Source organism: Montipora foliosa, chromosome 6 (genome assembly GCF_036669935.1).
Source record: "Montipora foliosa isolate CH-2021 chromosome 6, ASM3666993v2, whole genome shotgun sequence".
Classification (NCBI taxonomy): Eukaryota; Metazoa; Cnidaria; class Anthozoa; order Scleractinia; family Acroporidae; genus Montipora; species Montipora foliosa.
Genome location: NC_090874.1, coordinates 54,985,383 through 55,002,088, shown reverse-complemented (window position 1 = coordinate 55,002,088; position 16,706 = coordinate 54,985,383). Strand labels below are relative to the sequence as shown.

At 43.2% G+C, this 16,706-nt stretch overlaps 1 protein-coding gene across 2 annotated transcripts in view; it reads right to left on the bottom strand.

Annotated features, from left to right (window-relative positions):
* Window positions 1–4,177: 4,177 nt before the first annotated feature.
* The window catches only part of LOC138007783 (uncharacterized), a 24,684-nt gene continuing 12,155 nt past the window's right edge, over window positions 4,178–16,706 (bottom strand). For both annotated transcript variants that reach the window (XM_068854849.1, XM_068854851.1), the window contains 4 exons: window positions 13,692–13,983; window positions 12,569–12,681; window positions 11,608–11,791; window positions 4,178–4,662 (listed from right to left, as the gene is read on the bottom strand). In XM_068854849.1, the coding sequence (XP_068710950.1) occupies window positions 4,604–4,662; window positions 11,608–11,791; window positions 12,569–12,681; window positions 13,692–13,983 (648 nt within the window). In that variant the 3' untranslated portion in view covers window positions 4,178–4,603. The remainder of the gene's footprint in view (window positions 4,663–11,607; window positions 11,792–12,568; window positions 12,682–13,691; window positions 13,984–16,706) is intronic.

Here is a 16,706-nt window from a genome sequence, read left to right as displayed (position 1 = left end):
TTTTCGATGAGAGGGGAAAACCGAAGGACCAGGAGATAACCATTTCGGAGCAGAGTAGAGAACCAACAAACTCAACCCACATATGACGCCGAGTCTGGGAATCGAACCCGGGTCACATTGGTGGGAGGCGAGTGCTCTCACCACTGCGCCATCCTGGCTCCGTTTTATGTCTCAATGTAGCCTAGCACTGAAGATAATAGTGAGGACAAAAACAATAGAAACACGTTGGAATAAATTACATATCATCCATTTTCCATTGTCTTTGTCCTCTACACCTCTCTTTCAAGCTTAATTTTATTATATCGAAAAAGGCCTATTGATGAGACAGCAAATCAATACAAATCAAATGTTTTTCTTTTAATAAGACGAGAAAACTCGAAAGTAATGTTTTTAGTTTCTTGGTGTTGATTTTCTCAGCAGTAATGTGAATGTGACCTTATGGCGTCTCGCTTTTGCGCCAATTTAATTCTATATTCATCGGCGGGAGAAGCGAGTGATCTTCTGGTTTGAAATGTTTGACCCGGGCCCGGGTTCATTTTGATTTTGAACGCCTGTTACATTGTGCCTTGTATCAGTGAGGTAGCTGGCTTCTTATAGGCTTTGTATGCCTTTTTTCTGCGTTTCTTAGCAGATCGTTATGCTCTTTAGAAGCGTTGCGTTTTTTTTAATTCTTTCACTCGTTCTTCTGACTTCTTCAGCGTGTTTTGGTTTGTGGCCATGGTCAGTAGCTGTCCTCCTTGAGCCTCTGGAGTTAATTCGTTCTCGTCGATGCTCTTTTGATATTTGATGTCGATGTCTTTAGGTTGCTTGTTTGTCGAGGCATTAAGATAACCCGACTCTAGATGGAAGTTCTCTGACATATTATTTGGTCAGGCAAGACCGCGGTTTCGATCCTATCATGTGGATCTCATCAGTTGCCGATAGCTTGATTCAAGGTGAAGAGCTTTGTCTCTCTTTGATTCTCATGTATATATATCATTCTCACATTCGCTCAAAATAAAATTTGTAATAAATAAATATTAGAATTTGGTATCTTTGTAAATATTCTATAAAATATTTTGTGCCCACAATAAAAATTAGAGGATGGGTGTTATCGCCTTGAATAATGATTCTATAATAAAATGAAAAAGAGCATTTACACGTAGTAGTAGTGTTAAAACTTTACAGAGGGGCTGTGTTGGTGAATGGAGTATGGCATCATTATGATGGGCTGTGGGAGAGGAATTCCAGAGGGCAGGGACTGCAAAAATGTACAGGGAAGCCGTCCACTCCAAGTGGCTTCCTCCTCTCTCACTGTGTGTACATTTTCGAAAAGATTTTGCATTAAAAAGTGGCCTGTATCCTTTGATCTGTTGTGAGACAGTGTAGAATAATTTATTAATCACAAAACCATAGATAATGAATCAAGATTTCACTGTTAAAAAAAAGCAATATTTGTCTGAAAAAAAATTCGTACAAGGGGTTTCACCTGGAAAAAAAATTCATACCAGCTGAAAATCCCCCACACCCCCCATCACTTTTCTAATGGTCCGTCCCTTAGCAAACAATAACAACCACAATAATTATAATAAACTTTTACTGTCAAGTGTATTGAGCGCTCAGGGACTAACTGGGAACACAGTACAAAAATCGAGTCAAATCAACACATATCAAATAATTTCGGAGCAGAGTGAAGAACCAACAAATTCAACAAACGTATGACGCCGAGGCATATTTCCCTTTCGTAAACGGTCGTTGCCATTTGAAAAGGCCAATGCCATTTTTTAGCTCTGAGTCTAAGAACTCAAAAGGTTGCGGTTACTGGGAGTTGTTTCTCGCTGGTCATATGAGTTAGGGTTCGGGTTAGGGTTCTGTTTAGGGTGAGGGCTAAGAACCCGAGTTCGGACTTTTTTTTTCCTCCAGTTTTTCTTTTATAAATGTTTTTTTTTTCTTTTTTGTCTTAATTTTTGTTAATATTTTTTCTTAGTTTGTTTCTTTTAATTTTCTCTGAAGTGAAGTGTGTAGTCGACCGTTATAAATAGCATCGACCGTTTCAAATGGCAACGACCGTTCTGAGAAATGGCAACGACCATTCACGAAAGGGAAATTGGCGACGCCGAGTCTGGGAATCGAACCCGGGTCACATTGGTGGGAAGCGAGTGCTCTCACCACTGCGCTATCCCGGCTCCGTTTTATGTCTCAATGTAGCCTAGCACTAAAGATCTCTAATAGTGAGGACAAAAACAATAGAAACACGTTGGAATGAATTACATATCATCCATTTTCCATTGTCTTTGTCCTCTACACCTCTCTTTCAAGCTGAATTTTATTATATCGAAAAAAGGCCTATTGATGAGACAGCAAATCAATACAAATCAATTTTTTTTCTTTTAATAAGACGAGAAAACCGCTGCAGTGCAGCCGGACAAGGAAACGCAACCCACAAGTGTGACAGAATCCAGCAAGAGCCTGGGACACATTGGTGCTCTCGCGCAACTGCATCAACACTGAATTCCCGTTAAGTTTTCGACCAGAAAATCCAATTTTGAAGCAACGATCTGCCCATTTTAGAAAGTTGGTCTTTCAACAGATTTACAAGACCAGATAAAACAACATAATCGCAAAGTTTCGTGTATCTGAAAGGCCTGGGTTTGGAGACAGAGAGAAATATAAGGTCTCTGAAGAGACTCCCAAAAAGTTTCGGGCGTATTACGAGGGCCATAAATCTTTTGTGTCTGCAAACCAAGGCCGTCTCGAGAAATGAAACTTTGAAATAATGTTGTTCTTTCCTATTTTGTAAATCTGTTCAAAGACCAGCAAAAGTCCCGAAAAGCCAATTGTGAATCTGAGATCCGCCAGTTTTGAAAACTGGTGTTTTTACATGTTTTCAATGAAACAACATACAAAATGATTTTGGAGAGCTTTTCATTTTTAAGATAAAGATGGAATTCTTTCCTTCGCGAAACGGGCAGCAGCTTTCTAAAGTAGGCGGAACGTAGTGTCACCTGTCACCATTGGCTTTTTCGGGCTGCAAATCTACAACAGACAAAGGAGTATAATTTTCATAAATTTTTTCTTAAAACGTCTTAGTTCGTAAATAGACCATATACAATGTTAACATTGTTTCCACAGGAAAAAAAACCAGGCTCTCTAAGCGATGAATTCTCATCCGCGTTTCTGATGTCATCAAAAACCACATCCATTCTGTCAAAGGTCTCCACTAGAAGCGCATACACCCAAAGCAAACAAAGCGAGGGATTTATTCAGCGTTCATTTAAGCTTAACTTTGGCCGACAATTACTATATTAAATGTGGTAAATGGAAGGGATACGGTGACAATATTAGTTTTTACGCCTAGTAGGGGTTTTAGCTTATAGTCAAGAGTTTAAGAACAACTGAATATTTTTCATTGCATTTGAAGGGGAACTGAAGCCAAAAATTGAGGATTTCTTTCCTTGAAGCTTTGGCCACGAATACGGTTGATGTTTCAACTTCCTTCATCATAAATTGTAAGCACAAACCCAGAAAAAGGAGACCGTGTAAGTCTGTTATATTCCTTTAAGTTTCATATTTACAGTGACGTCACAGTCTTCCGCTGATAATTAGTTTGAGCTGACAATGATAAGGCCCCAAAAGCAGGAAAAACGCAACTTCAAACTCAATTTTCTTGCTCATATCAAAGGAGAAGCAAAAGCAAGAATCAAGACTTCATTTGTACAGCTCACTCTTCCTCAGAATCAAGAAAAAAATAATACAGTTGGAGTTTAGCCCTCAAGTTGTCCTTTAAACAATACCAAATGGGCATGTATTCACTTGCAAGCCGAGATAAAAGTGAAGACACACAGTAGCGTAAGCCAACGATGTGGCTGAACTATCATTAGCTACAACTGCGCCGGTTTACAAAGATCTTTACTTGCTGGTACTATTGATGGTAACATGTTGCTTTGTAGGTTAATTTACTATTGAAATTGCTGGGTGTTACAATGTTGAATTCGCTCTCTCCGCGAACCAAAGCCTCCACACGTTAATAGTTCGTCCCCTTCAACACAGTCTCGTAATACAGAATAATCAGCAATCTTAAGAAATAAGGATCGGACACCTTTTGGAGCAGTTTGTTCTCTCTTTGCATCGGTTTAAGTCATAGGATAAGTCGATCCTCAAAACCAACTTTGAAAATACAAAAATCCAGCAATAGCTGTCAAACAAAAAACAAAAATATTGTTTAATTTTAAGCACTCTCTATTACAAATTTTACACTACTCAAGTGCTCAGAAGAAAATAGGGGATTTTCCAACACTTTCCATTCCGAACGACCTGGGGTTGTAACGAAGTTATTACAATAACGCGAAATAGTATTTTTAGACGACGTTCTCCTTGGTGGCTTCGTTGTCCTTGCATAAGCTCCCTATTGACAGCTAAACATCGCCCGATGTGAAGGAATCCGGAATCCAGTAAATGTGAGGTTTTGGAATCCGGAATCCATAGCGTGGAATCCGGGATCCATTTCGGTGGATCCGGTGAGATTGGAATCCGGAATCCGAGACTCGGGATCAGGAATCGGAGGACCACTCTAGGGCCACCTGGATTCCTTTACATAGGGCGAGAAACGTAAATAGTAATGCTTTCAGTCCTCAGCGGCGTCAAGTGTCATCTCGAGCTCTGTCCAATCCTCGTCAGGCAGATCTGAGGAGTAAATTTCAAACTATGTTAGTTTCTGTAAACCTTTGGGTTATTTATCTCTCACATGTCAGCTATCAGACTAAGGTGGGTACTAGTAAAAGGATACTTAGCCTGAGGGTTGTTCCAGAATTGATGAAACAGTTACCTGTCTCCCTGGGATAGAACGTGTGATCGCCTTGCAGAAGGGCGGTTGTCAAGAGATTTAGTCTTTTGCTCATTCCAGTCTTGTTGAAATGTCTGACTCATCGTTCTTTATTTTAAACTTCACTTTAATCCATAAGTGCAATATTGATACAAAATCACTTGAACAACGCGTGCCAGTAAGATTACGTGTTTTCTTTTATTACAGCCTTCAAGGCAAAGTATCTCATAGTAAACTGTTCTAAGCCTTCATGGTTCTTTACATTAATTTCAATTTGAACACATCGTTCATGCGTAAGGGATAAGAGTTTAGTTGCATAAGTCGTGTTTTCGCAGTAGCCCTTCGAGAGGAACTGAGTTAAGCCTTTAAAGAGCTAGAACTACTGTTGCAAATAGGTGATGCAAGCTTCATTGTTTCCTGGCTCGATTACCAGACGCACGCCGTTTCGAGAAATGAGCCAGCGCTCACTCCTTAGATCACGGCTGGGCGCGTGAGGTGAGCCATCGTAATCTCCGCCAATCAAAAACTCCCCTGTAGAAATCGAGCAGGCATAAATTATATATTTTGGTTCGAATTGTGGCTGCGAAGGTATTCTTTGACCCGGCCTGTTCGAGCGTTACAGTGCTTTTAAGGTGAGAAACATCCAAGATTTCGACAACGGAAAGTGTTCGAGAAGCTGGAGAATGGTATTGGGTCGCTTCCTACCGCCTGAATTCGGAAACTTCTGAATCACCAATTCTCCAGTTGGCGCCAAGGGAAAAATATGGCTTTTGAATCCATTTCTATTGCAATTTATCCTCAGAATTCTTTAATGTAAGAGCAAGTAAAATTAAAATTACTGCTGAGTTATTGGACCAAAAACCTCGCACCGGTGGCTCAGTTGGTTAAGCAGCGGGCTGCCATGGGGTTGATCGTGAGTTCGACTACGGCCAGACCAGCACTCATGGTCTTAAAATAACTGAGGAGAAAGTGCCGCCTTTGTAAGACTTTCAAGTCTTCTCGGATAAGGACTATAAACCGTAGGTCCCGTCTCACAAAAATCTTTAATGTTCACAAGTTCCCTGTGGGACGTTAAAGAACCCACAAGCTATTCGAGAAGAGTAGGCGATGAAATTCCCGCTGTTGTGGCTGATTGTCGTGAGTGTATGGGTGGGCAAGTATAGCAGGTCCACATCAGCTGAATAGCTACAAATACTTCAACCTGATCAAACAAATAAATAACAACAACGACAACAATAACAGAACGAGGAGCCCGATGAGGTTGACTGAGATCTAAAGCGGCTGAACATATTTTTGATGATTCGCCGGTTGAATTCAAACTCACATTAATCATTTAACCACAAACTCAGGCTCGCATCACGTGAAAACTTCGCACAGACGTTTTAAGCATTGTTATGTAATTTCTGCCTGCTCTACTGGGTGCGTAGAGCTTAGGGGACCCTCCCGACAAGCGAGCAAGTACAAGCACCAAACAGTCAAAAGCGAAAAAGACTCCAGCTCTTCGAATCGCAAGCTGGAACATTCGCACCATGTGCCCTGGTCTCTTCGCTGACCTTCAGCTAATGGACGACTCCCGCAAGACCGCCATCATCAACAAGGAGCTGGCACGACTCAACATCGACGTCGCCTGTCTGCAGGAAACCCGGCTGGCCGACAGTGGATCAATTATGGAAAGAGATTACAACTTCTTCTGGCAAGGCCTGTCCAAGGACGAGCCGAGGCAGTATATACGGCGTAGATCTTGCCGTGAGGAACTCACTGATTGCAACCGCAGAAACCCCCTCCGGAGGATCATCGAGAATTCTTGCCCTTCGTATGAAAACGTCGGCGGGCCTTGTGAACATCATATCCGCCTACGCCCCGACGCTGATCTCCACCCCAGAAGCCAAGGAGCAATTATACGAGGCTCTACAGGAAACACTATCCGGAATCCCAAGTTCCGAGGGCATATTTCAACGCTCGCGTTGGTACCGGCTGGCAAGCATGGCCTACCTGCCTCGGCCACCTCGGCGTCGGCAGGATGAATGAGAATGGGCAGAGGTTGCTCGAACTCTACTGTCACCACGGCCTCTGCATCAAGAACAGCTACTTTAAGTGTAAGGAGCTGTACAAAGTGTCTCGGAGACACCCTCGGTCCCGCCACTGGCATCAGGTAGACCTCGTAATCACTAGGAGAGCGGACCTCAGCAGTGTCCTCCACACAAGAAGCTATCACACCGCTGACTGTGACACGGACCACTCGCTCGTTGCAAGCAAGGTCAGGCTGAAGCCCAGAAAGATCCACTACGGCAAGACCCAGTGTCGCCCCTGCATCAACACCTGTGGCACTTCCGACCCCGTTAAGGCTCAGAGCTTCGCTGACAGCCTCCAGGCTGCTGCGCAACCAACAACCAGAAACCCGGATGCCAATTGGTCTCACCTCCGTGATGCCATCTACGATTCAGCCATGGTTGCATTCGGCAAGAAAGAACGCAAGAATGCTGACTGGTTCGAGGCTTGCTCGGAAGAAATGCAGCCAGTCACGGAGGCCAAGAGGAAAGCGATGCTGGCTTACAAGCAGAACCCTTCCCCAAGCACACTTGACTTCTTTCGAGCAGGTAGGAGCAAGGCCCAGCAGACCGCCCGCCGCTGTGCCAAAGAGTACTGGCAGAACCTATGCGCCAAAATCCAGCTAGCAGCGGACTGTGGCCACGCAAAGGGGATGTATGAGGGCATCAAAACTGCCACCAGCCTTACGAGCGTCAAAACAGCCCCCCTCAAATCAAAGACTGGCGAGGTCATCACTGATCAGAGCATGCAGCTGCAGCGTTGAGTGGAGCATTATCTCGAGCTCTACTCAACCCAGAACATCGTCACAGACACTGCCCTCAATGCCCAGCCTGGGTTGCCAGTCATAGAGGAGCTTGACAACACGCCGACCCTGGAAGAGTTCAGCATAACCATCGACGGTCTCGCCTGTAGCAAGGCACCGTGGAAGGACGGTATCCCGCCGGACGTTTTGAAGCATGGGAAGCAAACTATTCTGCAACCGCTTCATGAGCTCCTCTGCCTGTGCTGGGAGCAAGGTCACATCCTCCAAGACATGAGAGATGCCAACATAGTCTCCCCGTACAAGAACAAGGGTGACCGTAGTGATTGCGACAACAATCGCGGCATCTCTCTTCTGAGCATCGTTGGCAAAGTCTTCCCTTGGGTCACCTTGACCCGCATGCAGAGCCTTGCTTCGCAAGTCTACCCCAAGTCACAGTGTGGCTTCAGAGCCGGAAGGTCCACAGTGGACGACCTTTGCCAAACAAGAGCGGAGACTCAACGGATTCCACCTCCGCTTCCTTCGGCGCCTGCTGCACATCAGGTGGCAGGACAGATTCACCAACACCGAGGTCCTGGAGTGCCCTGGCTCACTGAGCATGCCATCACTGCTCATTCAGCGACGCCTTCGATGGCTCGGCCATGCACATCGCATAGAGCCTGACCACCTGCCAAGAGAATTCCTTTATGGAGAACTGCAGGCGCGTGGTCGACCGCTGCTGCGTTACAAGGACTTCATCAAGCGAGACTTGCGATCTGCACTAATCGACACCAATGCATGAGAGGACATCGCCAAACACCGAGATACATGGCGGCTAAGTGTCAAAACGGGGGTTTCAAAGGCGAAAGCGAACGCTAGAGTCCAGGCTACATGAAAGAGAGCGGCGACGAAAGAACGCTCAGCCTCTGCGCGCGAATCCACAAGGCACGTCTGCGCCACCTGCAACAGAGACTGCCACTCCAGGATCGGGCTACACAGTCATAAAAGGTCCTGCTCAAATCCCCAGCGCTAACCATCGCCTCTTTGAGACGAGGATGTCATTAAAATCAATGTTTTAGGATGCCTAATGCCATCTCCCCGCAACCATTAACTTCGCATAAATTATATTTTGAATTGACGTTACAGACATGATCAATTGCTCACAAGTCCAGCCGTCTCTTTTCGGGGAGAATACCCGAACTCGAGTCAGCGGCGGAAATCGACCCTACATTGTTTCCTGTTAAAATATTTTATCCTAATCTACCAAAAGTCCATTCATTACTCAAGTAAGAATCTGGTATCAGGTTTGTCCCCCATCAGCGTCAGAAAAGTGCCTATTTCTAAACCAAATTTTGCGGGGAAAATAAGCAAATAGACCAAATGTTGTACCCAACTCAAAAATCCCGGAGTTGAGACTCTTTGTGTATTGTATTTGCATGAGAAAAAACCTGGAAGAACACGTTATATTCCCAAAGGTTTGAATTGGGTATAACTTTTGGTCTATTGTTTATTTTACCGCAAAACTTGGTTTAAATAGACAGCGATTGTTTGAAAAAGATGACAAATGGAAGGTCTATTGGCACTGACGCAGTACCAATGGAAGCAATGAAATACTGTGAAGTAGATCGGGTAATTGACATGATTGTAGGACAACAAAACATTATCTGGGACCTAAAGGATATCCCGGCCAGATGGCGAGACTCGAAAACAGTTGTTCTCTACAAGAAGGGCAGCCGTTTGATCTGCAAAAACTACCGCGGGCTCTCAATAACCCATAACCTATCGCGCATTACACCAATGGTAATCAACCAACGTCTGGAGAAAGTTTACGAGGCGAATATCGATAATTATCAGTTTGGTCTCCGGAAGGATCGTAGTACCGTTGACAACTTATTTGTCTATAATCAGTTGCGCAGATCATCAGCAGCAACGACTTTAGCACTCTATGCGGATCTAACCACCGCATTTGACAAACTACCAAGGCGGCTATTATGGAAAGTGATTGAATTACGAACGGGGAGTAAAAAAACTCATTGCGATTTTACAAGCGTTTTACTGAAACACACGTGCCAATATCAGCATTAGCGAAATTTGGTTTGATGTTTTTGGAGGGGCGCGGGGGAATCTCCGCCGGTCTTTGTATGGTATTTCGACTGAGTCTTGAAAATCGTGAAACATCGAGTTGAAAAAGAAGTTGGATCTACTGGAGTCAGTTTTAGGTATAACATCGATCAGTTTTTGATCCCAAAAAGCGGCGAAAAATGCGAAATCAGCGGACAACCAAAAGTAGAAAATTACACGGAACGGAAACAGTCACGGCGCTTTTATTTGCGGATGACCTAACAGCGTTGACATCAGGCCCTGAAGAGGCAGAAAAAACTCTTGACATTTTGAATCAAGAATGTGCGAGGTGGGGGTTATACGTCTCGTTTGGGAAAACGTATACTCAAGAATGGCCGGCAGGAAATGAGAAATTACAGTACACTGATGAATCATTATTTTCGGTTGCTGGGAACAAAATCGGAGACGTAACTAAGTTCAAGGCGCTTGGCCAGAATATTGACAACACAAACCCCGAGGGGTATATTCGGTACAGGATAGGCCAAGCAACAGGTCAGTTCAACCACAAACGGCACATTTTCACACACCACAAAGAGTAGACTTTTTGCGAAGCTTTGTTCAAAACTCGTTGATTTACGGCGTTCAAGCAGAAATATCAAACTTTTATCCACTTGAAGTTGCTGGTACCGGTTTTTACGTCGGATGACAACGGGCGGCTATGCGAGAAGGCCATTTGAGGACGGCGAGGAATCAATGGCTTATAAATACTCGAACGCCGAGCTCGACAATTTTTTTGGTACGTCGCCGTTGAAGAATGTGATTCATGTACACTACCTGAATTACATCGCGCACATTGTCAGACGCGACAACGCCCACCCGACCAAAAGGGCGTTATCTATAAAACCGGATCGCTCCCATGCGTATTCGGTGTGGGCAAAAGTAAATTTCATTCTTGAGCAAAAATCTTTCGCGGGAAGACTTAATCAAGAAAATTTTTTAATCGGTCAACATTTCAACAGGTTCTGCGGCAGCGATTCCCACATTTACTGAAAAAACGCGCCAGAGCCAACTCTGAGGCCCTCGTGGCTAATCAGACCAAAAGCAGCAGTTTACGCGACGGAGAGAGTATAAAGCCGCGGCTACACGAGCGATTTTTGTCTCGCGCCAGTGATGCGATTTTTTTCAGATTTTCTCGCGTCGCCTGCGCGCCAGGGTGGCTACACTTGTGACAGATTTTGGCGACAAATTGAAGGCCGCGCGAATCGCATACTTCAAGAGACCTGGGCCCGGTTGTCGAAAGCCGATTAACTTAATCCAGGATTAGCGTAAGCGTTTTTTTCATGTTTTCAACTTTTTGGTTAAAGTTTCTTTTGCTTATTTTTGTTTTTCAAGATCGACATCTACTAATGTAAATTTTATCCGACTATCAGCGTCGAACAGCACTTGGGAGTAGAGAAATAAACTTCTTGGTTAATTTTTAATCTCGGATTAGCGTTAATCGGCTTTTGAACAACCGGGCCCTTGGCACTATAAACAGACAATCCTACGTTAATTTCATTGGCTAAATAGTCTTAAGTCGCGTCCCAAGCGCGGGCAAGTTTCAACTCTGGCGACTTTTTTCTTGCGATTTTTTCACCTGTCGCGTCGCCAGTTCAAGGGTGGCTACACGTGCGATTTTCATCTCGCGCTGGCGACGCGACAAAGTTTGAAAAAATCGCATCACCACCGCGAGCAAAAAATCGCTCGTGTAGCCGCGGCTTAACCAATGATGATGATGATGATGATGATGATGAGCAGTACATTCAAGAGGGTGAGGTTTCTGTATTTTTCTTCCATTTCAGCAGTTTAGCACAATATTGTAAGCAAGATGGAATTAAATTGGTCTTTAATAGTCCCGGCGAATACTGGATGATTCATCGTTTCTTTTAAACAACAGATATGTCATGCCCTTACTTACCATCAAGCAATTTGAAAATAATTCCACAGCTCTGAATGTCTTGTATCGTTACTCCTGTAAAATCAAGTATACGCTGACCCGTAGTTGCTGGAATGTACATGCTTTGCAGAAAAATGCAGTCTTCACGGGTCAACGGCACAGGAAGTAAAATATTCGTCTCATCAGTGGTCAATTTTCTTTCAAACTGTGAAGAGATGACACTGTGAGCGTGTTATCACTTGATTTTGGCAAGTTTGCTATTGCACTGGTTTTGCTTTGCCACTCTAGTGATTTGCCAAAATAGTTAGTGTGCTTTTACATCGTTAACCAATCGAAATCAAAAGAAACAATGGCGTTTACAGGGGATGCCGACAGTTAACGCATCTGTAGTTCCAAAAAATATGCTGCGAATTAAAAGACATAAACGGCCGGATTTTTTAAACTACCGGATTACGATCAAAAAGAAAATCAAAAAACTATGTCCTCTACCCGGTCACCCATCCCAGTACAAACTCCTTCAAACCGGGATTAACTAATTGCGTGGCGAGTTGCCATACACTTGTCCGAATTTAGCGAAATATTGAGCAAATTGTAGACGTTCTTTGCCTTTGGCATTCTATGTACATGTAATCATTTTCACTTGCTCCGAGAGGTTTTCCCCGCGCTTGCCAGTTTTGGTCAAGGAAAAGCTAGAATATTTCTTAAAACCAATCAAAAGCCAACAGAGTGATGATGCCGTTCTCTTTCGCAATACCTTTGTCACTGCCCTGAAACTATCCACCGCCTTGTGTTGTTATGCTGATTCCTGATCTTATTTACCTACCTCGTTCCCAGGGTCTCTCTTCTGGAAACGAAGTTGCTGTTCTACCTCCTACCCCGTCTTGCACAGATGTGTGAATCAATCAAGGGAGGTATTCCCCAATCCCCAAGCCTATATCCTTCAGATCTACTGGCAAGTTAACAATTTTGTTTCTTGACTCACCCATCCCAGGTATTTTCTGACCCGCGCTTTTCGTTGCTCTCGGTTCTTCTCTGTCAACAGAACCGTCTTGTATATGGTGTCCATTATTTCAATGTCTTCATCAGTAAAATAATCTGGAGCCAAAAGTAAAATTGTAGCAAAATTACTGAAACCATCTATCTTTATATAATAAGCTCAATAGTGCACGAATTTTGATTGGTTCTTATCTAATCTATTAGAGGTTAGACATTGGAAACCACAGGGGGAAAAAACACGAGCAAGGGTTAGCTCCAAAAGAACTTCTTCTAATTTTACCCTCGCCGAAATACCTCAAGATCCTTGGTACCAGAGCAATTTACCCCAGCTGGTCCTGGTCCATCCGAAAGGAACTTATTACCTTCAAATAGCGAGTTTAAGCACGCGACGTTTTGGTGCCTCGGACGGAAAACGGAAGTAAACATTTCGTATACCAGGAGAGTGGTCTCTCCAAGAAATTTAAAACTTTAGCAACCGCGCACCAGTGGCTCAGGTGGTTGGTCATGCGGGAGGTCGTGAGTTCTACTCCGGCCGGACCAACACTCGGGGTCTTAAAATAACTGAGAAGAATGTGTTGCCTTTGTAATTGCATCTGCAAATGGTTAGACTTTCAAGTCTTCTTGGATAAGGATTATTAACTGGAGGTCCCCTCTCACAGTATAGGACGTTAAAGAACCAACTCACTATTCGATAAGAGTAGGAGACTTAGTTGCCGGTGTTGTGATCTGACGTTATCTGGACGGGGGAATCTTTAACTTCCTAAAATTAAAATTGCACGGTCGTGCATCAAACTAGTCTTTCAAAGTGAATAAAAAAGTGAATTTTCAATAAAAAAGATTCTTAAAAACAACACATTATATTTGTTGTATTACGTTTGTTGAGGTGATGAGCACTTAAAGAGTTTTTAACAGCACAGCTGAACATTGTTTATGATAGTCTGCGTTACATTCAGTATCATTATTAATGCGAAAGGAATGTTTGCAAGTGTAAATTTTGATTCAAATCCAGAAATTTAGAAGAGATCCATGTTTTTGAAAAGCACTAGGCAATTCCCTGGATATCCTGCCTTATTTGTTTTGTTTCTTCATAACCTAAAGCACTGACGTACCTGGTAAATAGTTGTCATCTGCATCCAGGTCAATTGGAATCCCGGCATCAACATCATCTTCCTTAGTTGCTCTTAATTTTGTGGACTTTCCAGCAAACTCCTCTTTCACCATCTCCAGCTCTTTGCTTGTTTTCTTGTAATGAACGCGACAGTACTTGAAGAGAATTGGCCCCCATTCCTTCCTAATTGCTACACCTGGAGGGATGATTCTTCCCTTGTATACACACTGAAGTTTAGACTTAAAAAACTTAGCAAGCTCTGATGGCACTTCCAATCCTGCTTTTATTTCCACCTGAAAGCAGAAAGAGATGAAATGTCAATAACATCATCATTTAAACTGCTTATTGGGGAGCTTAAAAAACAACGAAGCCTACCGTAACGAAAATACTTAATCCAGGGATCTTCGACTGCGACGTCGACGGAAACGTCACCTCAAAATGTAACTTTGCTCTATCGTAAGTCTTTCGCGATTCTTTCATCTCGTTCTCGTTGTATAATGTGCCTGAACTATTCTACAAACAAATTGGCTACGAACGGTTTCAGGGTACAAATGGAAAATAAGGGTTTGCATTTGCACGCTCACAAGTTTTCGTCAAACTCTCAAATTTGGTGCATTCCGCACTTGCAGCACAATTATTTTTCCTCTTTTAACTAATGATACTCTTGTTTTGTGGCGTTGTCGTCACTTCAAAGTATAACTTTGGGCCTCCTTATTTCAAGTACTACTATTTCGTAATTATTCTGTCTTATATATTCACATTTTACAGTACGGGCGAAGTATCATAAAAGGACGTTGTCGTCAAAACCTTAAAATTGGTTTTTTTCAACTGTTGTTTTGCAGTGTACGGCGAGAAACGTATGTGTGCCGCTCGTTCATCTCGACCATTCAGTTTTCCTCTCTAAAGCAATAAAATTATTGTTTTTGTTCTTGTCGCTGCCGTAGCCACGATCGTTTCTTAACTTCCTTTTTATTGAAATTAACAAAAAAGACGCCGCAATGGTAGCGGCAGTGTGGCGCGAACTCTTCTTGAGTTCGATTCCGCGGCCGGAACAGTCACTCGGAGTCTTAAAGTGACTAAAGGGTAAATGCTGTTGTGGTCAGCCTCAATGCCAACTAATCCCGAAGCCAGCCATAACTTAGGAAACTGTCAGAGCAGCAAAGATTGTGAAAAACGGCAAAGATGTTGTAAAACTGATTTACTCGTACGATGGAAACATAAGCACAACCAACAGGTGTATAAGGAAAGGCAGGGCCAGAACACACTCGAAGGCAACCCGAAGGTTCCTTTTTCGATGGCTTCTACCGTTTTTACGTTAGGGGTGGAGTGAGCGGTTACCAAATACCATAAGAGTCGTGCATATTCCTTTAAAAACGAGAGTGCCAAATAAACATCCGACCGGAAATCGAATATTCAGAATCATATTTTTTGGATTGAAACCGGCGAAAAATGCAGAAAGGAAAAACTTTCCAAACCGTTTTCCAACTGAACACGGAAAGCGTCGACTATTAAGAGTTTTACTTGACGTAGTATGGCCGTGCAGCCATTTTGAGCCACAGAAAGGCGCGAAAACTTAGACCACTTTTGTGTTTAGGTGTCCTAATACAAGAAGTAAACCTGCCTTGAGCTTGCGACCCAATCTTAAACCAGTACCTGGTCAGCGGTCAACTTCAAAAAAACAGCTACCTTCGGTGAGCTCTAAACTTAAGCCCGCAATATGACCACGTGATACTGGTCAGCGAATACCTTGTTTTGACAGGTGTCAATTGACCAAAACATGGATATCCAATAACAAAGATGTACACTGTAAACGGCCGCCATGTTGTGCGTATTGATAATTATTATTATTAGTAATAATATTATTAGTATTATTAGGATATTATTAAATTATTGGGCAACTTCTTCGTGCGTACGCGCCCACGAGAAATACCGTTAGCCATGATTACTATGAGAAAAGCAATTCATGGGTTCCTATGATTTTAGTGCTCCGGGAGCTCTGCTCAGGTCTTTAGGGACCTTTAGATCGAAGGACAAGGACGACTGCGATTACTAGTTTTTCGTACTGAGCACGCGCATAATGTTTGGAGGCCAACGTTTTTCGAAGTGCGCGTGCTCAGAACGGTAAACTCTTACTCGTGGTAGTAGTAGTACTCGTCCTCAGATCTAAAGGTCCTTATTAGGGAGTTTAAGAAACGACGCCGGCTTCGGCTACGGCAAGGCCACAACACCTTAACATCATTGATTAAAATATTGCTGTACTCTGGATAACAACAACGTTAAATCACCAAATTTGAGGTTTTAATGACAACGTGAGCGTCCAAATGCGAATCTTTCATTTTATATTTATACTTCGAAACCGCTCGTATAAATTCAATTTTAGGATAATTCACCCACATACTGAGTACGACGTGAACGAAATGCAATAACCGCGAAAGACTTAATATTGTGCAAGGTTACATTTTGAAGTGACGTTTTCGTCGTCGCCGCCGTAGCAAATCTTTAAGTGTCTCTTATAATATGGCTCTGTCTCACAAGGACTGGGAACTACCAAGTTCACGAATTTAATTGGCTGAAATTGATATTGACCGCGGTCTAGATTTTCCCATCTAGACCGGCATCTAGAACGGTAATGTTTTGCGGTGAAAAGATGCAAACTATTCTGACAATATTTATTTATGGAAGTGCCAAACAGCATGATGACAAAAGAGAGGATGACGAGCAAACTTTGACAGAATTAAGTTCAGCTCATCGCCACTCATCGCCTTTCGCAAGCAAAATGTCAGTTAGTACAAACCAGTTACATTAAATGAATTAAATTGTTCTTGTTTGCCATATAATAAACATCTTATTAACCGAGCTTAGTCAGTCTGTATGGGAGAATCTTGACCTCGGTCGTGTGTACAGACCTCACTGCGTTCGGTCTGTACTCACGACCTCGGTCAAGATTCTCCCATACAGACCTCCTGCTCGGTTAATAAGAGCTAAGTAATGCCTGCTTTAAATCCAGGAGTCATAT